At 49.8% G+C, this 26210-nt stretch overlaps 1 protein-coding gene across 1 annotated transcript in view; it reads left to right on the forward strand.

Moving 5' to 3' along the window:
* Nucleotides 1–1293: 1293 nt before the first annotated feature.
* The window catches only part of LOC139575146 (rho guanine nucleotide exchange factor 40-like), a 55875-nt gene continuing 30958 nt past the window's right edge, over nucleotides 1294–26210 (forward strand). Inside the window, exon 1 of the mRNA XM_071400150.1 lies at nucleotides 1294–1431. Coding sequence (XP_071256251.1) covers nucleotides 1429–1431 — 3 coding nt within the window. The 5' untranslated portion in view covers nucleotides 1294–1428. The remainder of the gene's footprint in view (nucleotides 1432–26210) is intronic.

A 26210-nucleotide genomic window follows, 5' to 3' on the forward strand; every position in this document is an offset into this window, starting at 1 on the left:
TTACATTAGTAAAGATACTGGTATGAACACAAACAGACCCCACAGAGCCCCAGGACAGCAACACAATTAGACCCAATCAAATCATGAGAAAACAAAAAGATAATTACTTGACTCATTGGAAAGAATTAACAAAACAACAGAGCAAACTAGAATGCTATTTGGTCCTAACCAGAGAGTACACAGTGGCAGAATACCTGACCACTGTGACTGACCCAAACTTAAAGAAAGCTTTGACTATGTACAGACTCAGTGAGCATAGCCTTGCTATTGAGAAAGGCTGCCGTAGGCAGACCTGGCTCTCAAGAGATGACAGGCTATGTGCACACTGCCCACAAAATGAGGTGGAAACTGAGCTGCACTTCCTAACCTCCTGCCAAATGTATGACCATATTAGAGACACATATTTCCCTCAGATTACACAGATACACAAAGAATTTGAAAACAAACCCGATTTTGATAAACTCCCATATCTACTGGGTGAAAGAGAGACAGATTACAGATTACACATTCTGTATGTGTAATGTTTACTGTTAATTCTTATTGTTCATTTAACTTTTGTATATTATCTACCTCACTTGCTTTGGCAATGTTAACACATGTTTCCCATGTCAATAAAACCCTTAAATTGAATTGAGTGAGAGACAGAGAGAGAGACAGAGAGAGACAGAGAGAGACAGAGAGAGAGAGAGACAGAGAGAGAGAGAGACAGAGAGAGAGAGAGAGAGAGAGAGAGACACAGAGAGAGAGACACAGAGAGAGAGACACAGAGAGAGACACAGAGAGAGACACAGAGAGAGAGAGAGACACAGAGAGACACAGAGAGACACAGAGAGAGAGACAGAGAGAGAGAGAGAGAGAGAGACACAGAGAGAGAGACACAGAGAGAGACACAGAGAGAGAGAGAGACACAGAGAGAGAGAGAGACACAGAGAGAGAGAGAGACACAGAGAGACACAGAGAGACACAGAGAGAGAGAGAGAGAGACTTTCTAGCTGGAGTAGGGGAGTACCCTACATTAGGATAGAGTGGCCCAGTGCCCCGGCTGGGTAGAAATTTCACTTAAGGACCAATTCAATGGTGTAAACTCCGCCCACCCGGGGCACCGGGCCATACCAAACAAACTGTCCCACTGACAGGCAGAGAGGCGGGCCTGCGTCTGAGGGGGCAGGACTGGTGTGGGTGGGCCGTAGCGTGTGCTAGTTGCTGCAGTGTGTGAAAGCGGTAGTTGATAGTAGCAGCGGTACAGTTAGGAGGTAGACTACAGCAGTAGTTGGTAGTAGCAGCGGTACAGTTAGGAGGTAGACTACAGCAGTAGTTGGTAGTAGCAGCGGTACAGTTAGGAGGTAGACTACAGCAGAGAGACTCGTTCACTGAGGAATATGATCCCAGCTAAGGATATACTTCCACAGAGGACATACAGCATACACTATGGTGAGTCAACACACACTGAACACACACACACACACACACACACACACACACACACACACACACACACACACACACACACACACACACACACACACACACACACACACACACACACACACACAGAACAAACACACACACACACAGAACACACACAGAACAAACACACAAACACACACACACACAGAACACACACAGAACAAACACACACACACACACACACACACACAGAACAAACACACACACACACAGAACACACACAGAACAAACACACACACACACACACACACTCTGAACATACACACTGAACACACACATTGAACTGCATGGAGTTTTGTCTGAGGAGGTGTAGCTGTTTGATGGCTTTACCTTACCGGTACGGGACAGGGTGGGACAGGGTAGGGTAGGACAGGGTAGGGTAGGACCGGACAGGGTAGGGTAGGACCGGACAGGGTAGGGTAGGACAGGGTAGGGTAGGACAGGGTGGGACAGGGTAGGGTAGGACCGGACAGGGTAGGGTAGGACAGGGTAGGGTAGGACAGGGTGGGACAGGGTAGGGTAGGACAGGGTAGGGTAGGATAGGGTAGGGTAGGACCGGACAGGGTAGGGTAGGACAGGGTAGGGTAGGACAGGACAGGGTGGGACAGGGTAGGACCGGACAGGGTAGGACAGGGCAGGGTAGGACCGGACAGGGTAGGACCGGACAGGGTAGGACAGGATAGGGTAGGACAGGGTAGGGTAGGACAGGGTAGGGTTTAACAGGGTAGAACAGGACAGGGTAGGGTTTAACAGGGTAGGACAGGACAGGGTAGGGTTTAACAGGGTAGAACAGGACAGGGTAGGACAGGGTAGGGTTTAACATGGTATAACAGGACAGGGTAGGACAGGACAGGGTAGAACAGGGTAGGGTTTAACAGGGTAGGCCAGGACAGGGTAGGGTTTAACAGGGTAGGACAGGGTAGGACAGGACAGGGTAGGGTTTAACAGGGTAGAACAGGACAGGGTAGGGTTTAACAGGGTAGAACAGGACAGGGTAGAACATGACAGGGTAGGGTTTAACAGGGTAGAACAGGACAGGGTTTAACGGGGTAGGCCAGGGTAGGGTTTAACAGGGTAGGCCAGGGTAGGGTTTAACAGGGTAGGGTTTAACAGGGTAGGCCAGGGTGTAGAGGGGGTTGTAAGTGGTGTAATAACCATGTTGCTTCCTCTGTGTTAGATAATCCTACTGTAGTGGTGGGACAGGACAGGACAGGGTAGGACAGGACAGGACAGGGTAGGACAGGAGGGGGATAGATAATCCTACTGTAGTGGTGGGACAGGACAGAGCAGGATTGTTGAAGAGCCTGTCGGGGAAATTCAGTCTGAATACAGTGTTGACTTTAAGGTTGAATAAAGGAGCTGTCACAAAGGTGGATTTTCCTCAAGGGCCTGAGGTGTGTGTGTGTCCTTGCTGTGTGTCCTGAGGTGTGTGTGTTTCCTTGCTGTGTGTCCTGAGGTGTGTGTGTGTTTGTGTCCTTGCTGTGTGTGCTGTGAGCGTGTGTGTGTGTGTGTGTGTTTCCTTGCTGTGTGTGCTGAGGTGTGTGTGTGTGTGTGTCCTTGCTGAGGTGTGTGTGTGTGTCCTTGCTGTGTGTGCTGTGAGCGTGTGTGTGTCCACGTGAATGTCTGTTTAAGTGCTGTCTGCTGCAGATAGTGCCTCTTTGTGGGGTTGACTGGCTGTGCTGTTGGCCTTGGCAGACAGTCTTCTCTTCTCCCAGTACTGCTTCCCTTCCTCTCTGAGTTCACCGTAGTATGTACCTTACTGGCCTTGGGGCAGACAGTCTTCTCTTCTTCCAGTACTGCTTCCCTTCCTCTCTGAGTTCACCGTAGTATGTACCTTACTGGCCTTGGGGCAGACAGTCTTCTCTTCTCCCAGTACTGCTTCCCTTCCTCTCTGAGTTCACCGTAGTATGTACCTTACTGGCCTTGGGGCAGACAGTCTTCTCTTCTTCCAGTACTGCTTCCCTTCCTCTCTGAGTTCACCGTAGTATGTACCTTACTGGCCTTGGGGCAGACAGTCTTCTCTTCTCCCAGTACTGCTTCCCTTCCTCTCTGAGTTCACCGTAGTATGTACCTTACTGGCCTTGGGGCAGACAGTCTTCTCTTCTTCCAGTACTGCTTCCCTTCCTCTCTGAGTTCACTGTAGTATGTACCTTACTGGCCTTGGGGCAGACAGTCTTCTCTTCTCCCAGTACTGCTTCCCTTCCTCTCTGAGGAGGGAGAGAAGAGAGAGAGTTGGCTGAGGGTAACAGGGCAGGACAGTGGAGGAGGGAGAGAAGATAGAGAGATGGCTGAGGGTTACAGGGCAGGACAGTGGAGGAGGGAGAGAAGAGAGAGAGATGGCTGAGGGTTACAGGGCAGGACAGTGGAGGAGGGAGAGAAGATAGAGAGAGATGGCTGAGGGTTACAGGCAGGACAGTGGAGGAGGGAGAGAAGAGAGAGATGGCTGAGGGTTACGGGGCAGGACAGTGGAGGAGGGAGGGAAGAGAGAGAGTTGGCTGAGGGTTACAGGGCAGGACAGTGGAGGAGGGAGAGAAGAGAGAGAGTTGGCTGAGGGTTACAGGGCAGGACAGTGGAGGAGGGAGAGAAGAGAGAGAGATGGCTGAGGGTTACAGGGCAGGACAGTGGAGGAGGGAGAGAAGATAGAGAGAGATGGCTGAGGGTTACAGGCAGGACAGTGGAGGAGGGAGAGAAGAGAGAGATGGCTGAGGGTTACGGGCAGGACAGTGGAGGAGGGAGAGAAGAGAGAGAGATGGCTGAGGGTTACAGGGCAGGACAGTGGAGGAGGGAGAGAAGAGAGAGAGATGGCTGAGGGTTACGGGGCAGGACAGTGGAGGAGGGAGGGAAGAGAGAGAGATGGCTGAGGGTTACAGGGCAGGACAGTGGAGGAGGGAGAGAAGAGAGAGAGATGGCTGAGGGTTACGGGGCAGGACAGTGGAGGAGGGAGAGGAGAGAGAGATGGCTGAGGGTTACAGGGCAGGACAGTGGAGGAGGGAGAGGAGAGAGAGAGATGGCTGAGGGTTACAGGCAGGACAGTGGAGGAGGGAGAGGAGAGAGAGAGATGGCTGAGGGTTACAGGGCAGGACAGTGGAGGAGGGAGAGGAGAGAGAGATGGCTGAGGGTTACAGGGCAGGACAGTGGAGGAGGGAGAGGAGAGAGAGAGATGGCTGAGGGTTACAGGGCAGGACAGTGGAGGAGGGAGAGGAGAGAGAGAGATGGCTGAGGGTTACAGGGCAGGACAGTGGAGGAGGGAGAGGAGAGAGAGAGATGGCTGAGGGTTACGGGGCAGGACAGTGGAGGAGGGAGAGGAGAGAGAGATGGCTGAGGGTTACAGGGCAGGACAGTGGAGGAGGGAGAGGAGAGAGAGATGGCTGAGGGTTACGGGGCAGGACAGTGGAGGAGAGAGAGAAGAGAGAGATGGCTGAGGGTTACGGGGCAGGACAGTGGAGGAGGGAGAGGAGAGAGAGAGATGGCTGAGGGTTACAGGGCAGGACAGTGGAGGAGAGAGGGAAGAGAGAGATGGCTGAGGGTTACAGGGCAGGACAGTGGAGGAGAGAGGGAAGAGAGAGAGATGGCTGAGGGTTACAGGGCAGGACAGTGGAGGAGAGAGGGAAGAGAGCGATGGCTGAGGGTTACGGGGCAGGACAGTGGAGGAGAGAGAGGAGAGAGAGAGATGGCTGAGGGTTACAGGGCAGGACAGTGGAGGAGAGAGGGAAGAGAGAGAGATGGCTGAGGGTTACAGGGCAGGACAGTGGAGGAGAGAGAGGAGAGAGAGATGGCTGAGGGTTACAGGGCAGGACAGTGGAGGAGGGAGAGGAGAGAGAGATGGCTGAGGGTTACAGGGCAGGACAGTGGAGGAGAGAGGGAAGAGAGAGAGATGGCTGAGGGTTACAGGGCAGGACAGTGGAGGAGAGAGAGGAGAGAGAGAGATGGCTGAGGGTTACAGGGCAGGACAGTGGAGGAGAGAGAGGAGAGAGAGATGGCTGAGGGTTACAGGGCAGGACAGTGGAGGAGAGAGGGAAGAGAGAGAGATGGCTGAGGGTTACAGGGCAGGACAGTGGAGGAGAGAGGGAAGAGAGAGATGGCTGAGGGTTACAGGGCAGGACAGTGGAGGAGAGAGGGAAGAGAGAGAGATGGCTGAGGGTTACAGGGCAGGACAGTGGAGGAGAGAGGGAAGAGAGAGAGATGGCTGAGGGTTACAGGGCAGGACAGTGGAGGAGAGAGAGGAGAGAGAGATGGCTGAGGGTTACAGGGCAGGACAGTGGAGGAGAGAGGGAAGAGAGAGATGGCTGAGGGTTACAGGGCAGGACAGTGGAGGAGAGAGGGAAGAGAGAGATGGCTGAGGGTTACAGGGCAGGACAGTGGAGGAGGGAGAGAAGAGAGAGATGGCTGAGGGTTACAGGGCAGGACAGTGGAGGAGAGAGGGAAGAGAGAGAGATGGCTGAGGGTTAGGGTCAGGACAGTGGAGGAGAGAGGGAAGAGAGAGAGATGGCTGAGGGTTACGGGGCAGGACAGTGGAGGAGAGAGGGAAGAGAGAGATGGCTGAGGGTTACGGGGCAGGACAGTGGAGGAGGGAGAGAAGAGAGAGATGGCTGAGGGTTACAGGGCAGGACAGTGGAGGAGAGAGGGAAGAGAGAGATGGCTGAGGGTTACAGGGCAGGACAGTGGAGGAGAGAGGGAAGAGAGAGAGATGGCTGAGGGTTACGGGGCAGGACAGTGGAGGAGGGAGAGGAGAGAGAGAGATGGCTGAGGGTTACGGGGCAGGACAGTGGAGGAGGGAGAGAAGAGAGAGATGGCTGAGGGTTACAGGGCAGGACAGTGGAGGAGAGAGGGAAGAGAGAGAGATGGCTGAGGGTTACGGGGCAGGACAGTGGAGGAGAGAGGGAAGAGAGAGAGATGGCTGAACTACTATCTCATTAACTCTTATAAAAACGGGTTCCAACGGGTTCTTCAACTGTCCCCATAGGAGAACCCCTTTTGGTTCCTAGTAAAATCAGGTAGAACTCTTTCCACAAGAATTCAGTGAATTATCCAGTGGACGGTGGGTCCTTGATATACTCTGTGTTCTATACATATCCTCCCCAGGCCCCTAGTGGGGTCTACTGGGGTAATTCAATCCCTGCTGACGCTCAGTGTTGAGATGTCTCTCTCTCTCTGGTCTCTCTCTCTGGTCTCTCTCTCCCCCATATGTTTGCATTGTAAGTGAAATAGGTAATAAAAATGAACAGTAAATATTACACTCACAAAAATTCCAAAAGAATAAAGACATTTAAAATGTCATATTATGTCTATATACAGAGTTGTAACGATGTGAAAATAGTTAAAGTACAAAAGGGAAAATAAATAAACATAAATATGGGTTGTATTTACAATGGTGTTTGTTCTTCACTGGTTGCCCTTTTCTTGTGGCAACAGGTCACACATCTTGCTGCTGTGATGGAACACTGTGGTATTTCACCCAGTAGATATGGGAGTTTATCAAAATCGGGTTTGTTTTCTAATTCTTTGTGGGTCTGTGTGATCTGAGGGAAATATGTGTGTCAGACCATGAGACATAAAACGTTTTTCTCACGAAAACGTGTGTAGCGTCCAAACGGTTTGGTCTCCAAACTAATGTGACCGCTGTATGGAAAGATGAGACCCTCACCAACCCCACGGGACTCGTCTGGAGTCGCTACCATCGACATGCTGACGTTGACTTGGCTATTTTTGTGTGTCGCTACGTTTCGCTTGACAGCCAGCCAGCTCATAGAGAGAACGTTGCATTGTGGGTTTTGTAGTCGACTTGAGCTGTAACAGATTTACACAATGATAATACCAACCTTATTGTTCACCAAAAATATTGTTCTCACCAACCCACTAACCTGCAGCACCAAACCACTAACCTGCAGCACCAAACCACTAACCTGCAGCACCAAACCACTAACCTGCAGCACCAAACCACTAACCTGCAGCACCAAACCACTAACCTGCAGCACCAACCCACTAACCTACAGCACCAAACCACTAACCTGCAGCACCAAACCACTAACCTGCAGCACCAAACCACTAACCTGCAGCACCAAACCACTAACCACTAACCAGCAACACCCAACCACTAACCTGCAGCACCAAACCACTAACCACTAACCAGCAGCACCCAACCACTAACCTGCAGCACCAAACCACTAACCTGCAGCACCAAACCACTAACCTGCAGCACCAAACCACTAACCACTAACCAGCAGCACCCAACCACTAACCTGCAGCACCAAACCACTAACCACTAACCTGCAGCACCAAACCACTAACCTTCAGCACCAAACCACTAACCTGCAGCACCAAACCACTAACCACTAACCTGCAGCACCAAACCACTAACCTGCAGCACCAAACCACTAACCTTCAGCACCAAACCACTAACCACTAACCTGCAGCACCAAACCACTAACCTGCAGCACCAAACCACTAACCTGCAGCACCAAACCACTAACCTGCAGCACCAAACCACTAACCTACAGCACCAAACCACTAACCTTCAGCACCAAACCACTAACCTGCAGATCCCCTCAGCCCCAGATCCCCTCAGCCCCAGATCCCCTCAGCCCAGATCCTCTCAGCCCAGATCCTCTCAGCCCAGATCCCCAGACCCCCTCAGCCCCAGATCCTCTCAGCCCCAGATCCCCTCAGCCCAGATCCCCTCAGCCCAGATCCCCTCAGCCCAGATCCCCTCAGCCCAGATCCCCTCAGCCCCAGATCCCCTCAGCCCCAGATCCTCTCAGCCCAGATCCCCTCAGCCCCAGATCCTCTCAGCCCAGATCCTCTCAGCCCAGATCCCCAGACCCCCTCAGCCCCAGATCCTCTCAGCCCCAGATCCCCTCAGCCCAGATCCTCTCAGCCCAGATCCTCTCAGCCCAGATCCCCTCAACCCCAGATCCCCTCAGCCCCAGATCCCCTCAGCCCCAGATCCCCTCAGCCCAGATCCCCTCAGCCCAGATCCTCTCAGCCCAGATCCCCTCAACCCCAGATCCCCTCAGCCCCAGATCCCCTCAGCCCCAGATCCCCTCAGCCCCAGATCCCCTCAGCCCCAGATCCCCTCAGCCCCAGATCCCCTCAGCCCAGATCCTCTCAGCCCAGATCCCCTCAGCCCAGATCCTCTCAGCCCCAGATCCCCAGATCCAGATCAGATGTGTAATAAAGCTGTAGTGTAATGTGATCGTCATGGTGTTTAAAATATGAAAGCCAACCCAGCTGGGACTTCCCTACAACAACAGAACTGTCAGTCCCATGTCAGGCCCATTGACAGGACAGATACTAGTGCTTTGTTATGTAGTCCACTGTACCTTTAACCAAGGCAGTAGTGCACTATATAGGGAATAGGGTGCCATTGGCCATAGGTCCCTGGTCAAAAGTAGTGCACTATATAGGGAATAGGGTGCCATAGGTCCCTGGTCAAAAGTAGTGCACTATATAGGGAATAGGGTGCCATTGGCCATAGGGCCCTGGTCAAAGTAGTGCACTATATAGGGAATAGGGTGCCATAGGTCCCTGGTCAAAAGTAGTGCACTATATAGGGAATAGGGTGCCATTGGCCATAGGGCCCTGGTCAAAAGTAGTGCACTATATAGGGAATAGGGTGCCATTTGGGACGCACCCATTAAAACAGTCAGGGGGGGGGGGGGGTTCAACCCTCCTAACACTGAAGCTATGACTTCACCTTTATGACGTTCCTGCCACCACATACATGACCACGGGGTCAGAAGGCCATAGAGAGGGGGTTCAGGGAGGTTAACGGTATTCAAGGCTGCACACTCTAATGAACTGTCCTCTGTGTTATTATTACCCAGTATTCAGAGAGCTGAGGAGACCCTTCAGCTGTGATGGCTGAGATGGAACTAAAGCCAAAACTCTTCCTCATATAGGACAACAATAACAATAAGATGGACAGGATAGGGAGGGACCCCCTCTTTAGACTGAAGTCTGCTCTGACTCTATCCTCTAGACTGTGGTCTGCTATGACTCTAACCTCTAGACTGTGGTCTGCTATGACTCTAACCTCTAGACTGTGGTCTGCTATGACTCTAGCCTCTAGACTGTAGTCTGCTCTGACTCTAACGTCTAGACTGTGGTCTGCTATGACTCTAACGTCTAGACTGTGGTCTGCTATGACTCTAACCTCTAGACTGTGGTCTGCTATGACTCTAACCTCTAGGCTGTAGTCTGCTCTGACTCTAACCTCTAGACTGTGGTCTGCTATGACTCTAACGTCTAGACTGTGGTCTGCTATGACTCTAACCTCTAGACTGTGGTCTGCTATGACTCTAACCTCTAGACTGTAGTCTGCTCTGACTCTAACCTCTAGACTGTGGTCTGCTATGACTCTAACGTCTAGACTGTGGTCTGCTATGACTCTAACCTCTAGACTGTGGTCTGCTATGACTCTAACCTCTAGACTGTGGTCTGCTATGACTCTAACCTCTAGACTGTGGTCTGCTATGACTCTAACCTCTAGACTGTAGTCTGCTATGACTCTAACCTCTAGACTGTAGTCTGCTATGACTCTAACCTCTAGACTGTAGTCTGCTCTGACTCTAACCTCTAGACTGTAGTCTGCTCTGACTCTAACCTCTAGACTGTAGTCTGCTATGACTCTAACCTCTAGACTGTAGTCTGCTCTGACTCTAACCTCTAGGCTGTAGTCTGCTCTGACTCTAACCTCTAGACTGTAGTCTGATATGACTCTAACCTCTAGACTGTAGTCTGATATGACTCTAACCTCTAGACTGTAGTCTGCTATGACTCTAACCTCTAGACTGTAGTCTGCTCTGACTCTAACCTCTAGACTGTAGTCTGATATGACTCTAATCTCTAGACTGTAGTCTGTTCTGACTCTCTAACCTCTAAACTGTAGTCTGCTATGACTCTAACCTCTAGACCGTAGTCTGCTCTGACTCTCTAACCTCTAGACTGTAGTCTGATATGACTCTAATCTCTAGACTGTAGTCTGCTCTGAATCTAACCTCCAGACTGAAGTCTGCTATGACTCTAACCTCTAGACTGTAGTCTGCTATGACTCTCTAACCTCTAGACTGTAGTCTGCTCTGACTCTATCCTCTAGACTGTAGTCTGCTCTGACTCTATACTCTAGACTGTAGTCTGCTCTGACTCTCTAACCTCTAGAATGTAGTCTGCTCTGACTCTCTAACCTCTAGACTGAAGTCTGCTCTGACTCTAACCTCTAGACTGTAGTCTGCTCTGACTCTAACCTCTAGACTGAAGTCTGCTCTGACTCTCTAACCTCTAGGCTGTAGTCTGATATGACTCTAACCTCTAGACTGTAGTCTGATATGACTAACCTCTAGACCAGGGGTGGGCAAACTTTTTGACTCGCGGGCCACAATGGGTTCTAAAATTTGACAGAGGGGCCGGGCCAGGAGCATTTGGAGGGAGTGTTTGGGCCGGATATACTAAAGCATTAAATGTAGTGTGTGCAAACCTCATAGCACAGTAAGAACACTACAACCCAATTTATTAACTGTCTTTCAAATGTGAAAAATAGCCCTTATCAGTTAATAAATTTGTCTCAAGGAATATGCAAGATATGGCATTTACATACTATTTCGCAGATACCGGGATGAGGAAATGTAAATAGATTAAAATAACATACGCACTGTGATTTATCAAGATTGCGTCTGTTTTTAATAAGTTTCAATCGAAGGTGCAAAGTTAAAGAAATCAACATTTATTGAAAAATGGAATCACTTTCAACATTCAAAACATATTATTACACAACGAAATACTCAAGCTCAATAATATCTACTTGTGTTAAACTCCGCAAAATCATGGATGGATTGTCCTGACCGCGCGCTCTACAAACTCGCCACGGACGCCCTCGCCTTCACGCGCAAACAGTACACGTGTATCGTTGCCAAGCACACAGACATAGGCTGTATTAAATATCCTACCTGCAGCTGAAAATTAAAATTTAAATTAAGAGCGATGTGCGGCGTGTTAATAAAGCTACTGTACCGCTGCTGTGCGTAAATGCGCATTGCTCTTAATTAAAAGACGCACTTCCAAACTTTCCATATGCATTTTTTCATAACACAGCAGAAAAACTCACCATTTCAGTGGGAACAGTGTTGTTGGTCTCCCTTTTTTGCCAGTGCATCAAAGTCTGGAGTTAGTTTTGTTGTGGCAATTCTCGCTTAATGGTGACGTGAAACGAAGTGAAAATTAAAGTGAAATAAAGAGAAATACGCGCCACTCCAACAACGGTCAATGTGTTTTGAGTGCGCCATCTATTGGGGAAACGTGGGCATTGCAGGGAAAGGGGAAAAAAAGGAGGTTTTTACTATAATTTGGACAAGTTCGGCGGGCCGGATTAAAAAGCCTAACGGGCCGTATGTGGCCCGCGGGCCGTAGTTTGCCCATGTCTGCTCTAGACTGTAGTCTGCTCTGACTCTAACCTCTAGACTGAAGTCTGTTCTGACTCTCTAACCTCTAGGCTGTAGTCTGATATGACTCTAACCTCTAGACTGTAGTCTGATATGACTCTATCCTCTAGACTGTGGTCTGATATGACTCTAACCTCTAGACTGTAGTCTGATATGACTCTAACCTCTAGACTGTAGTCTGCTCTGACTCTAACCTCTAAACTGAAGTCTGCTATGACTCTAACCTCTAGACTGTAGTCTGCTATGACTCTCTAACCTCTAGACTGTAGTCTGTTCTGACTCTCTAACCTCTAAACTGTAGTCTGCTATGACTCTAACTTCTAGACTGTAGTCTGCTCTGACTCTATACTCTAGACTGTAGTCTGCTCTGACTCTAACCTCTAGACTGTAGTCTGCTATGACTCTAACCTCTAGACTGTAGTCTGCCCTGACTCTAACCTCTAGACTGAAGTCTGCTATGACTCTAACCTCTAGACTGTGGTCTGCTATGACTCTAACCTCTAGACTGTAGTCTGCTATGACTCTCTAACCTCTAGACTGTAGTCTGCTATGACTCTAACCTCTAGACTGTGGTCTGCTATGACTCTAACCTCTAGACTGTAGTCTGCTATGACTCTCTAACCTCTAGACTGTAGTCTGCTATGACTCTAACCTCTAGACTGTGGTCTGCTATGACTCTAACCTCTAGACTGTAGTCTGCTCTGACTCTAACCTCTAGACTGTAGTCTGCTATGACTCTAACCTCTAGACTGTGGTCTGCTATGACTCTAACCTCTAGACTGTAGTCTGCTATGACTCTAACCTCTAGACTGTGGTCTGCTATGACTCTAACCTCTAGACTGTAGTCTGCTATGACTCTCTAACCTCTAGACTGTAGTCTGCTCTGACTCTAACCTCTAGACTGTAGTCTGCTATGACTCTAACCTCTAGACTGTAGTCTGCTCTGACTCTAACGTCTAGACTGTGGTCTGCTCTGACTCTAACCTCTAGACTGTAGTCTGCTATGATTCTCTAACCTCTAGACTGTAGTCTGCTCTGACTCTAACCTCTAGACTGTAGTCTGCTATGACTCTAACCTCTAGACTGTAGTCTGCTCTGACTCTAACGTCTAGACTGTAGTCTGCTCTGACTCTAACCTCTAGACTGTAGTCTGCTCTGACTCTAACGTCTAGACTGTAGTCTGCTCTGACTCTAACGTCTAGACTGTAGTCTGCTCTGACTCTAACGTCTAGACTGTAGTCTGCTCTGACTCTAACCTCTAGACTGTAGTCTGCTATGACTCTCTAACCTCTAGACTGTAGTCTGCTCTGACTCTAACCTCTAGACTGTAGTCTGCTATGACTCTTTAACCTCTAGACTGAAGTCTGTTCTGACTCTAACCTCTAGACTGTAGTCTGCTCTGACTCTCTAACCTCTAGACTGTAGTCTGCTCTGACTCTCTAACCTCTAGACTGTAGTCTGCTCTGACTCTATCCTCTAGACTGAAGTCTGCTCTCATTCTATCTCTACTACCCCTCCCTACTCATGTGCTTCAAGATATAGTACACTGACTGACTGATTGTAAACATGGTGATATAGTACACTGACTGACTGATTGTAAACATGGTGATATAGGCCACTGACTGACTGATTGTAAACATGGTGATATAGTACACTGACTGACTGATTGTAAACATGGTGATATAGGCCACTGACTGACTGATTGTAAACATGGTGATATAGTACACTGACTGACTGATTGTTAACATGGTGATATAGGCCACTGACTGACTGATTGTAAACATGGTGATATAGTACACTGACTGACTGATTGTAAACATGGTGATATAGTACACTGACTGACTGATTGTAAACATGGTGATATAGTACACTGATTGACTGATTGTAAACATGGGGATATAGTAATATGACTGATTGTAAACATGGTGATATAGTACATTGACTGACTGATTGTAAACATGGTGATATAGGACACTGACTGACTGATTGTAAACATGGTGATATGGTACACTGACTGACTGATTGTAAACATGGTGATATAGGACACTGACTGACTGATTGTAAACATGGTGATATAGTAATATGACTGATTGTAAACATGGTGATATAGTACACTGACTGACTGATTGTAAACATGGTGATATAGTACACTGACTGACTGATTGTAAACATGGTGATATAGTAATATGACTGATTGTAAACATGGTGATATAGTACACTGACTGACTGATTGTAAACATGGTGATATAGTACACTGACTGACTGATTGTAAACATGGTGATATAGTACACTGACTGACTGATTGTAAACATGGTGATATAGGACACTGACTGACTGATTGTAAACATGGTGATATAGTAATATGACTGATTGTAAACATGGTGATATAGTACATTGACTGACTGATTGTAAACATGGTGATATAGGCCACTGACTGACTGATTGTAAACATGGTGATATAGTACACTGACTGACTGATTGTAAACATGGTGATATAGGACACTGACTGACTGACTGTAAACATGGTGATATAGTAATATGACTGATTGTAAACATGGTGATATAGTACACTGACTGACTGATTGTAAACATGGTGATATAGTACACTGACTGACTGATTGTAAACATGGTGATATAGTACACTGACTGACTGATTGTAAACATGGTGATATAGTACACTGACTGACTGACTGTAAACATGGTGATATAGGACACTGACTGACTGTGGAGGCTGACACGCAGCAGAGAGGGAGAAGGCTGAGGAGTCAGGGGCGGAGGAATTGGGGGTTGAGGATTAGGGACTGAGGGGGTTAGGAGCTGAGGTTAGGGCCGTGGCTGAAGGGATCAGGGCCGTGGTGGAGAGGGGTCAGGGCCGTGGTGGAGAGGGGTCAGGGCCGTGGTGGAGAGGGGTCAGGGTTAGAGCTGAGGTGGAGGCAGTGGAATCCCTAGTGATTTATATAAGTGCAGATACATCACCTCTGTCTCTGGTATGAAGGGGTTGGAGTGGACAGGATGCTTCCAGAATGTCTCCTCTGGGACAGAGGGATGCACAGAGCACTCAGAGACAGAGAGAGACCATACTGATGGATGGACAGGGTTAGAACCATGTGACCTAATGACCTGGTCACACTGGTTGAAACACTCAAACACATTCCCATGCTACACTGTGGATGTTTTATTTTAAAATGTATTTTACTAGGCAGTTAAGAACAAATTCTTATTTACAATGACGGCCTACACCGACCAAACCCGGAGGACGCTGGGCCAATTGTGCGCCCGCCCTATGAGACTCCCAATCACTGCCGGTTGTGATACAGCCTGGATTCGAACCAGGGTGTCTGTAGTGACGCCTCAAGCACTGAGATGCAGTGCCTTAGACCGCTGCACCACTCGGACATGGTATCTTTGTGATTAGTACATACTGTGGACATGGTATCTTTGTGATTAGTAAATACTGTGGACATGGTATCCTTGTGATTAGTAAATACTGTGGACATGGTATCTTTGTGATTAGTAAATACTGTGGACATGGTATCTTTGTGATTAGTAAATACTGTGGACATGGTATCCTTGTGATTAGTACATACTGTGGACATGGTATCTTTGTGATTAGTAAATACTGTGGACATGGTATCTTTGTGATTAGTAAATACTGTGGACATGGTATCTTTGTGATTAGTAAATACTGTGTGGACATGGTATCTTTGATTAGTAAATACTGTGGACATGGTATCTTTGATTAGTAAATACTGTGGACATGGTATCTTTGTGATTAGTAAATACTGTGGACATGGTATCTTTGTGATTAGTAAATACTGTGTGGACATGGTATCTTTGATTAGTAAATACTGTGGACATGGTATCTTTGATTAGTAAATACTGTGGACATGGTATCTTTGTGATTAGTAAATACTGTGGACATGGTATCTTTGATTAGTAAATACTGTGGACATGGTATCTTTGATTAGTAAATACTGTGGACATGGTATCTTTGTGATTAGTAAATACTGTGTGGACATGGTATCTTTGTGATTAGTAAATACTGAGTGGACATGGTATCTTTGTGATTAGTAAATACTGTGGACATGGTATCTTTGTGATTAGTAAATACTGTGGACATGGTATCTTTGTGATTAGTAAATACTGTGTGGACATGGTATATTTGTGATTAGTAAATACTGTGGACATGGTAGCTTTGTGATGAGTAAATACTGTGGACATGGTATCTTTGTGATTAGTAAATACTGTGGACATGGTATCTTTGTGATTAGTAAATACTGTGTGGACATGGTATATTTGTGATTAGTAAATACTGTGGACATGGTATCTTTGTGATTAGTACATACTGAGTGGACATGGTATCTTTGTGATTAGTAAATACTGTGGACATGGTATCTTTGTGATTAGTAAATAATGTGGACATGGTATCTTTGTGATTAGTAAATACTGTGGACATGGTATCTTTGTGATTAGTAAATACTGAGTGGACATGGTATCTTTGTGATTAGTAAATACTGTGGACATGGTATCTTTGTGATTATTAAATACTGTGGACATGGTATCTTTGTGATTAGTAAATACTGTGGACATGGTATCTTTGTGATTATTAAATACTGTGTACATGGTATCTTTGTGATTAGTAAATATCTCTGTCTCTGGGCCTGGTATCAGTCATCTCTTACCCACGTGAACCTCATGTTGTCACCTTCTCTGGCTCTGGGCCTGGTATCAGTCATCTCCTACCCACGTGAACCTCATGTTGTCACCTTCTCTGTCTCTGGGCCTGGTATCAGTCAGCTCCTACCCACGTGAACCTCATGTTGTCACCTTCTCTGGCTCTGGGCCTGATATCAGTCATCTCCTACCCACGTGAACCTCATGTTGTCACCTTCTCTGTCTCTGGGCCTGATATCAGTCATCTCTTACCCACGTGAACCTCATGTTGTCACCTTCTCTGTCTCTGGGCCTGGTATCAGTCAACTCCTACCCACGTGAACCTCATGTTGTCACCTTCTCTGTCTCTGGGCCTGGTATCAGTCATCTCCTACCCACGTGAACCTCATGTTGTCACCTTCTCTGTCTCTGGGCCTGGTATCAGTCATCTCCTACCCACGTGAACCTCATGTTGTCACCTTCTCTGTCTCTGGGCCTGGTATCAGTCAACTCCTACCCACGTGAACCTCATGTTGTCACCTTCTCTGTCTCTGGGCCTGGTATCAGTCATCTCCTACCCACGTGAACCTCATGTTGTCACCTTCTCTGGTTCTGGGCCTGGTATCAGTCATATCCTACCCACGTGAACCTCATGTTGTCACATCCTGCTGGGTTTGACCCCAGACACAACCTCCCAGACACGGCAGAGCTTTCACACGGTGGAGACGCACCTTGCTTTCAATAGCCCAGACTTTAGCCCCAATCCACCGCTGACAGGACGCCAGGAGCCATACTAGGTATTGTAGTGGAGCCGCAGCGAAGCCTGGCAGCTTACTGGAAGGAGGGAGTCTTTGATGTTGATGAGGGAAGGCGATTACCTTCGTACACTGCTGTCGTTTCTCAGAGTAGTACAGAGAGTTGTGGCGGAGAGTCTGGAGAGAGCTGGCAGAGAGACGTCATCTAACTGCCTCATGATACGTTCAGCCGCTGGAGAGGATCAACTAGGGCCTAAATGGCTCTCTATTCCCTACAAATGGCTCCCTATTCCCTACATAGTGCACTCCTTCAGACCAGAGCTCAGGGCACTATGTAGGGAATAGGGTTCCATTTCAGACTGAGTTTCTGAAGAGCAGTTTATATTAGTTTGAAGTTTGGGTTTTGTTTTTAAAGTACTTTAGTTCGCTACTTCTGAGACATCAATTGATCTCAGACCTGAAAGATTTTGTTTCTGTAATCACTTTTGAGTCCATCTTTTCTGTAGAGTTTCTAAAGGGGTTCCTGAGTCCCTTCACTGAAACCAGCCTGGGTTTTTCTAGACTTGGGACAATAACAAGGAGTCGATGTTTACCCGTTTTGATTATAATTTTCCTTGTCAGGAAAGATTAATGGCCTAGATTTTGGAGGGAAACTTGGAATTCTACACTCGAGGATTCCAGCTTTTTGTTTCAAGGCCTGTTGACATTGTGAGAGAGATTAGCATGAAGCGTCCAATCAAAACCAAGAGAAATACTGCAGATACCACAGGGGTAGAATAGTATTATCCCATGTCTCTCCTACCGTGGAAATATCTATTGGACTTGTGCCTTGTGAGGGACTATAGCTCTCTGGCCTTGAAGTCTTGGAGGGTATTTGTGTCTGTCTGCTTGGTATGTAGCAGAGCTGAGTTCAACCTACTGAGTCGCATTACAAGTATTTATTAGACGATGCAGTCGATGTCAGCTGTGTGTGTGTGTGTGAGAGTGTGAGTGTGAGTGTGAGAGAGAGAGAGAGAGAGAGAACGCTGGTAGAACAGCCACCTGTCAGCGATGCAGACCGCTAGTAGAACAGCCATCTGTCAGCGATGCAGACCGCTAGTAGAACAGCCATCTGTCAGCGATGCAGACCGCTAGTAGAACAGCCATCTGACAGCGATGCAGACCGCTAGTAGAACAGCCACCTGTCAGCGATGCAGACCGCTAGTAGAACAGCCATCTGACAGCGATGCAGACCGCTAGTAGAACAGCCATCTGACAGCGATGCAGACCGCTGGTAGAACAGCCATCTGTCAGCGATGCAGACCGCTAGTAGAACAGCCATCTGTCAGCGATGCAGACCGCTAGTAGAACAGCCATCTGTCAGCGATGCAGACCGCTAGTAGAACAGCCATCTGTCAGCGATGCAGACCGCTGGTAGAACAGCCATCTGACAGCGATGCAGACCGCTAGTAGAACAGCCACCTGACAGCGATGCAGACCGCTAGTAGAACAGCCATCTGACAGCGATGCAGACCGCTAGTAGAACAGCCATCTGACAGCGATGCAGACCGCTAGTAGAACAGCCATCTGACAGCGATGCAGACCGCTAGTAGAACAGCCATCTGACAGCGATGCAGACCGCTGGTAGAACAGCCACCTGTCAGCGATGCAGACCGCTAGTAGAACAGCCACCTGTCAGCGATGCAGACCGCTAGTAGAACAGCCATCTGTCAGCGATGCAGACCGCTGGTAGAACAGCCATCTGACAGCGATGCAGACCGCTGGTAGAACAGCCATCTGTCAGCGATGCAGACCGCTAGTAGAACAGCCACCTGTCAGCGATGCAGACCGCTGGTAGAACAGCCACCTGACAGCGATGCAGACCGCTGGTAGAACAGCCATCTGACAGCGATGCAGACCGCTAGTAGAACAGCCATCTGTCAGCGATGCAGACCGCTGGTAGAACAGCCATCTGACAGCGATGCAGACCGCTGGTAGAACAGCCATCTGACAGCGATGCAGACCGCTAGTAGAACAGCCATCTGTCAGCGATGCAGACCGCTGGTAGAACAGCCATCTGACAGCGATGCAGACCACTAGTAGAACAGCCATCTGTCAGCGATGCAGACCGCTAGTAGAACAGCCATCTGTCAGCGATGCAGACCGCTAGTAGAACAGCCATCTGACAGCGATGCAGACCGCTGGTAGAACAGCCACCTGTCAGCGATGCAGACCGCTAGTAGAACAGCCATCTGACAGCGATGCAGACCGCTAGTAGAACAGCCATCTGTCAGCGATGCAGACCGCTGGTAGAACAGCCATCTGACAGCGATGCAGACCGCTGGTAGAACAGCCATCTGACAGCGATGCAGACCGCTAGTAGAACAGCCATCTGACAGCGATGCAGACCGCTGGTAGAACAGCCATCTGACAGCGATGCAGACCGCTAGTAGAACAGCCATCTGTCAGCGATGCAGACCGCTAGTAGAACAGCCATCTGACAGCGATGCAGACCGCTGGTAGAACAGCCACCTGACAGCGATGCAGACCGCTAGTAGAACAGCCACCTGTCAGTGATGCAGACCGCTAGTAGAACAGCCATCTGTCAGCGATGCAGACCGCTAGTAGAACAGCCATCTGTCAGCGATGCAGACCGCTAGTAGAACAGCCATCTGTCAGTGATGCAGACCGCTGGTAGAACAGCCACCTGTCAGCGATGCAGACCGCTAGTAGAACAGCCATCTGTCAGCGATGCAGACCGCTAGTAGAACAGCCATCTGACAGCGATGCAGACCGCTAGTAGAACAGCCATCTGTCAGCGATGCAGACCGCTAGTAGAACAGCCATCTGACAGCGATGCAGACCGCTGGTAGAACAGCCATCTGTCAGCGATGCAGACCGCTAGTAGAACAGCCATCTGACAGCGATGCAGACCGCTAGTAGAACAGCCACCTGTCAGCGATGCAGACCGCTAGTAGAACAGCCACCTGACAGCGATGCAGACCGCTAGTAGAACAGCCACCTGTCAGCGATGCAGACCGCTGGTAGAACAGCCATCTGACAGCGATGCAGACCGCTGGTAGAACAGCCATCTGACAGCGATGCAGACCGCTAGTAGAACAGCCACCTGTCAGCGATGCAGACCGCTAGTAGAACAGCCATCTGACAGCGATGCAGACCGCTGGTAGAACAGCCATCTGACAGCGATGCAGACCGCTGGTAGAACAGCCATCTGACAGCGATGCAGACCGCTGGTAGAACAGCCATCTGTCAGCGATGCAGACCGCTAGTAGAACAGCCATCTGACAGCGATGCAGACCGCTGGTAGAACAGCCATCTGACAGCGATGCAGACCACTGGTAGAACAGCCATCTGACAGCGATGCAGACCGCTGGTAGAACAGCCATCTGTCAGCGATGCAGACCGCTAGTAGAACAGCCATCTGACAGCGATGCAGACCGCTGGTAGAACAGCCATCTGTCAGCGATGCAGACCACTAGTAGAACAGCCATCTGTCAGCGATGCAGACTGCTAGTAGAACAGCCATCTGTCAGCGATGCAGACCGCTAGTAGAACAGCCATCTGACAGCGATGCAGACCGCTGGTAGAACAGCCACCTGTCAGCGATGCAGACCGCTAGTAGAACAGCCATCTGACAGCGATGCAGACCGCTGGTAGAACAGCCATCTGACAGCGATGCAGACCGCTAGTAGAACAGCCACCTGTCAGCGATGCAGACCGCTAGTAGAACAGCCATCTGTCAGCGATGCAGACCGCTAGTAGAACAGCCATCTGACAGCGATGCAGACCGCTAGTAGAACAGCCATCTGACAGCGATGCAGACCGCTAGTAGAACAGCCATCTGTCAGCGATGCAGACCGCTAGTAGAACAGCCATCTGTCAGCGATGCAGACCGCTAGTAGAACAGCCATCTGTCAGCGATGCAGACCGCTAGTAGAACAGCCATCTGTCAGCGATGCAGACCGCTAGTAGAACAGCCATCTGTCAGCGATGCAGACCGCTAGTAGAACAGCCATCTGTCAGCGATGCAGACCGCTAGTAGAACAGCCATCTGACAGCGATGCAGACCGCTGGTAGAACAGCCATCTGACAGCGATGCAGACCGCTAGTAGAACAGCCATCTGTCAGCGATGCAGACCGCTAGTAGAACAGCCATCTGTCAGCGATGCAGACCGCTAGTAGAACAGCCATCTGACAGCGATGCAGACCGCTAGTAGAACAGCCATCTGTCAGCGATGCAGACCGCTAGTAGAACAGCCATCTGACAGCGATGCAGACCGCTAGTAGAACAGCCATCTGACAGCGATGCAGACCGCTAGTAGAACAGCCATCTGACAGCGATGCAGACCGCTGGTAGAACAGCCATCTGACAGCGATGCAGACCGCTAGTAGAACAGCCATCTGACAGCGATGCAGACCGCTAGTAGAACAGCCATCTGACAGCGATGCAGACCGCTGGTAGAACAGCCATCTGTCAGCGATCCAGACCACTGGTAGAACAGCCATCTGACAGCGATGCAGACCGCTAGTAGAACAGCCATCTGTCAGCGATCCAGACCACTGGTAGAACAGCCATCTGACAGCGATGCAGACCGCTAGTAGAACAGCCATCTGTCAGCGATGCAGACCGCTAGTAGAACAGCCATCTGTCAGCGATGCAGACCGCTAGTAGAACAGCCATCTGACAGCGATGCAGACCGCTAGTAGAACAGCCATCTGACAGCGATGCAGACCGCTAGTAGAACAGCCATCTGACAGCGATGCAGACCGCTGGTAGAACAGCCACCTGTCAGCGATGCAGACCGCTGGTAGAACAGCCATCTGACAGCGATGCAGACCGCTAGTAGAACAGCCATCTGTCAGCGATGCAGACCGCTGGTAGAACAGCCATCTGACAGCGATGCAGACCGCTAGTAGAACAGCCATCTGTCAGCGATGCAGACCGCTGGTAGAACAGCCATCTGACAGCGATGCAGACCGCTAGTAGAACAGCCATCTGTCAGCGATGCAGACCGCTAGTAGAACAGCCATCTGACAGCGATGCAGACCGCTAGTAGAACAGCCATCTGACAGCGATGCAGACCGCTAGTAGAACAGCCATCTGACAGCGATGCAGACCGCTGGTAGAACAGCCATCTGACAGCGATGCAGACCGCTAGTAGAACAGCCATCTGACAGCGATGCAGACCGCTGGTAGAACAGCCATCTGACAGCGATGCAGACCGCTAGTAGAACAGCCATCTGTCAGCGATGCAGACCGCTAGTAGAACAGCCATCTGACAGCGATGCAGACCGCTAGTAGAACAGCCATCTGACAGCGATGCAGACCGCTAGTAGAACAGCCATCTGTCAGCGATGCAGACCGCTAGTAGAACAGCCATCTGTCAGCGATGCAGACCGCTGGTAGAACAGCCATCTGACAGCGATGTAGACCACTGGTAGAACAGCCATCTGACAGCGATGCAGACCGCTAGTAGAACAGCCATCTGTCAGCGATGCAGACCGCTGGTAGAACAGCCATCTGACAGCGATGCAGACCGCTAGTAGAACAGCCATCTGACAGCGATGCAGACCGCTGGTAGAACAGCCATCTGACAGCGATGCAGACCGCTAGTAGAACAGCCATCTGTCAGCGATGCAGACCGCTAGTAGAACAGCCATCTGACAGCGATGCAGACCGCTAGTAGAACAGCCATCTGACAGCGATGCAGACCGCTAGTAGAACAGCCATCTGTCAGCGATGCAGACCGCTAGTAGAACAGCCACCTGTCAGCGATGCAGACCGCTAGTAGAACAGCCATCTGACAGCGATGCAGACCGCTGGTAGAACAGCCATCTGTCAGCGATGCAGACCGCTAGTAGAACAGCCATCTGTCAGCGATGCAGACCGCTGGTAGAACAGCCATCTGACAGCGATGCAGACCGCTAGTAGAACAGCCATCTGACAGCGATGCAGACCGCTAGTAGAACAGCCATCTGTCAGCGATGCAGACCGCTAGTAGAACAGCCATCTGACAGCGATGCAGACCGCTGGTAGAACAGCCATCTGACAGCGATGCAGACCGCTAGTAGAACAGCCATCTGTCAGCGATGCAGACCGCTGGTAGAACAGCCATCTGACAGCGATGCAGACCGCTGGTAGAACAGCCATCTGACAGCGATGCAGACCGCTGGTAGAACAGCCATCTGACAGCGATGCAGACCGCTAGTAGAACAGCCATCTGACAGCGATGCAGACCGCTGGTAGAACAGCCATCTGACAGCGATGCAGACCGCTAGTAGAACAGCCATCTGTCAGCGATGCAGACCGCTAGTAGAACAGCCATCTGACAGCGATGCAGACCGCTAGTAGAACAGCCATCTGTCAGCGATGCAGACCGCTAGTAGAACAGCCATCTGTCAGCGATGCAGACCGCTAGTAGAACAGCCACCTGTCAGCGATGCAGACCGCTAGTAGAACAGCCATCTGACAGCGATGCAGACCGCTGGTAGAACAGCCATCTGACAGCGATGCAGACCGCTAGTAGAACAGCCATCTGACAGCGATGCAGACCGCTAGTAGAACAGCCATCTGACAGCGATGCAGACCGCTAGTAGAACAGCCATCTGACAGCGATGCAGACCGCTAGTAGAACAGCCATCTGTCAGCGATGCAGACCGCTAGTAGAACAGCCATCTGACAGCGATGCAGACCGCTAGTAGAACAGCCATCTGACAGCGATGCAGACCGCTAGTAGAACAGCCATCTGACAGCGATGCAGACCGCTGGTAGAACAGCCATCTGACAGCGATGCAGACCGCTGGTAGAACAGCCATCTGACAGCGATGCAGACCGCTAGTAGAACAGCCATCTGTCAGCGATGCAGACCGCTGGTAGAACAGCCATCTGACAGCGATGCAGACCGCTAGTAGAACAGCCATCTGTCAGCGATGCAGACCGCTGGTAGAACAGCCACCTGTCAGCGATGCAGACCGCTGGTAGAACAGCCATCTGACAGCGATGCAGACCGCTGGTAGAACAGCCATCTGACAGCGATGCAGACCACTAGTAGAACAGCCATCTGACAGCGATGCAGACCGCTGGTAGAACAGCCACCTGTCAGCGATGCAGACCGCTGGTAGAACAGCCATCTGTCAGCGATGCAGACCGCTAGTAGAACAGCCATCTGTCAGCGATGCAGACCGCTAGTAGAACAGCCATCTGACAGCGATGCAGACCGCTGGTAGAACAGCCATCTGACAGCGATGCAGACCGCTGGTAGAACAGCCATCTGACAGCGATGCAGACCGCTAGTAGAACAGCCATCTGACAGCGATGCAGACCGCTAGTAGAACAGCCATCTGACAGCGATGCAGACCGCTGGTAGAACAGCCATCTGACAGCGATGCAGACCGCTGGTAGAACAGCCATCTGACAGCGATGCAGACCGCTGGTAGAACAGCCATCTGACAGCGATGCAGACCGCTAGTAGAACAGCCATCTGTCAGCGATGCAGACCGCTGGTAGAACAGCCATCTGACAGCGATGCAGACCGCTAGTAGAACAGCCATCTGTCAGCGATGCAGACCGCTAGTAGAACAGCCATCTGACAGCGATGCAGACCGCTGGTAGAACAGCCATCTGTCAGCGATGCAGACCGCTGGTAGAACAGCCATCTGACAGCGATGCAGACCGCTGGTAGAACAGCCATCTGACAGCGATGCAGACCGCTAGTAGAACAGCCATCTGACAGCGATGCAGACCGCTAGTAGAACAGCCATCTGACAGCGATGCAGACCGCTGGTAGAACAGCCATCTGACAGCGATGCAGACCGCTGGTAGAACAGCCATCTGACAGCGATGCAGACCGCTGGTAGAACAGCCATCTGACAGCGATGCAGACCGCTAGTAGAACAGCCATCTGACAGCGATGCAGACCACTAGTAGAACAGCCATCTGACAGCGATGCAGACCACTAGTAGCTGGTCCTGGGGCTCTGTGGGGTGTGTTTGTGTTTGTGAACAGAGCCCTAGGACCAGCTTGCTTAGGGGACTCTTCTCCAGGTTCATCTCTCTGTAGGTGATGGCTTTGTTATGGAAGGTTTAGGAATCGCTTCCTTTTAGGTGTTTGTAGAATTTAACGTCTCTTTTCTGGATGTTGATAATTAGTGGGTATCGGCCTAATTCTGCTCTGCAGGCGTTATTGTGTGTTTCTACGTTGGACACGGAGGCGTTATTGTGTGTTTCTACGTTGGACACGGAGGCGTTATTGTGTGTTTCTACGTTGGACACGGAGGCGTTATTGTGTGTTTCTACGTTGGACACGGAGGCGTTATTGTGTGTTTCTACGTTGGACACGGAGGCGTTATTGTGTGTTTCTACGTTGGACACGGAGGCGTTATTTGGTGTTTCTACGTTGGACACGGAGGCGTTATTGTGTGTTTCTACGTTGGACACGGAGGATATTTATTGGCAGAATTCTGCGAGCGTCTCATTATGATGTTCCTTCCTTTTCTCCGTTGTCGAGTTTTCAGATCGATCAGTTTGGGTTCAGTCTTCTTTTTATTTAACAAGGCAAGTCAGTTAAGAACAAATTCTTATTTACAATGACGACCTACAGGGGAACAGTGGGTTAACTGCCTTGTTCAGGGGGCAGAACGACAGATTTTTACCTTGTCAGCTCGGGGATTCGACCTTGCAACCTTTTGGTTACTAGTCCAACACTCTAACCACTAGGCTACCTGCTGGTTACTAGTCCAACACTCTAACCACTAGTCTACCTGCTGGTTACTAGTCCAACACTCTAACCACTAGTCTACCTGCTGGTTACTAGTCCAACACTCTAACCACTAGTCTACCTGCTGGTTACTAGTCCTCCACTCTAACCACTAGGCTACCTGCTGGTTACTAGTCCAACACTCTA

Source organism: Salvelinus alpinus, chromosome 5 (assembly GCF_045679555.1).
Source record: "Salvelinus alpinus chromosome 5, SLU_Salpinus.1, whole genome shotgun sequence".
Classification (NCBI taxonomy): Eukaryota; Metazoa; Chordata; class Actinopteri; order Salmoniformes; family Salmonidae; genus Salvelinus; species Salvelinus alpinus.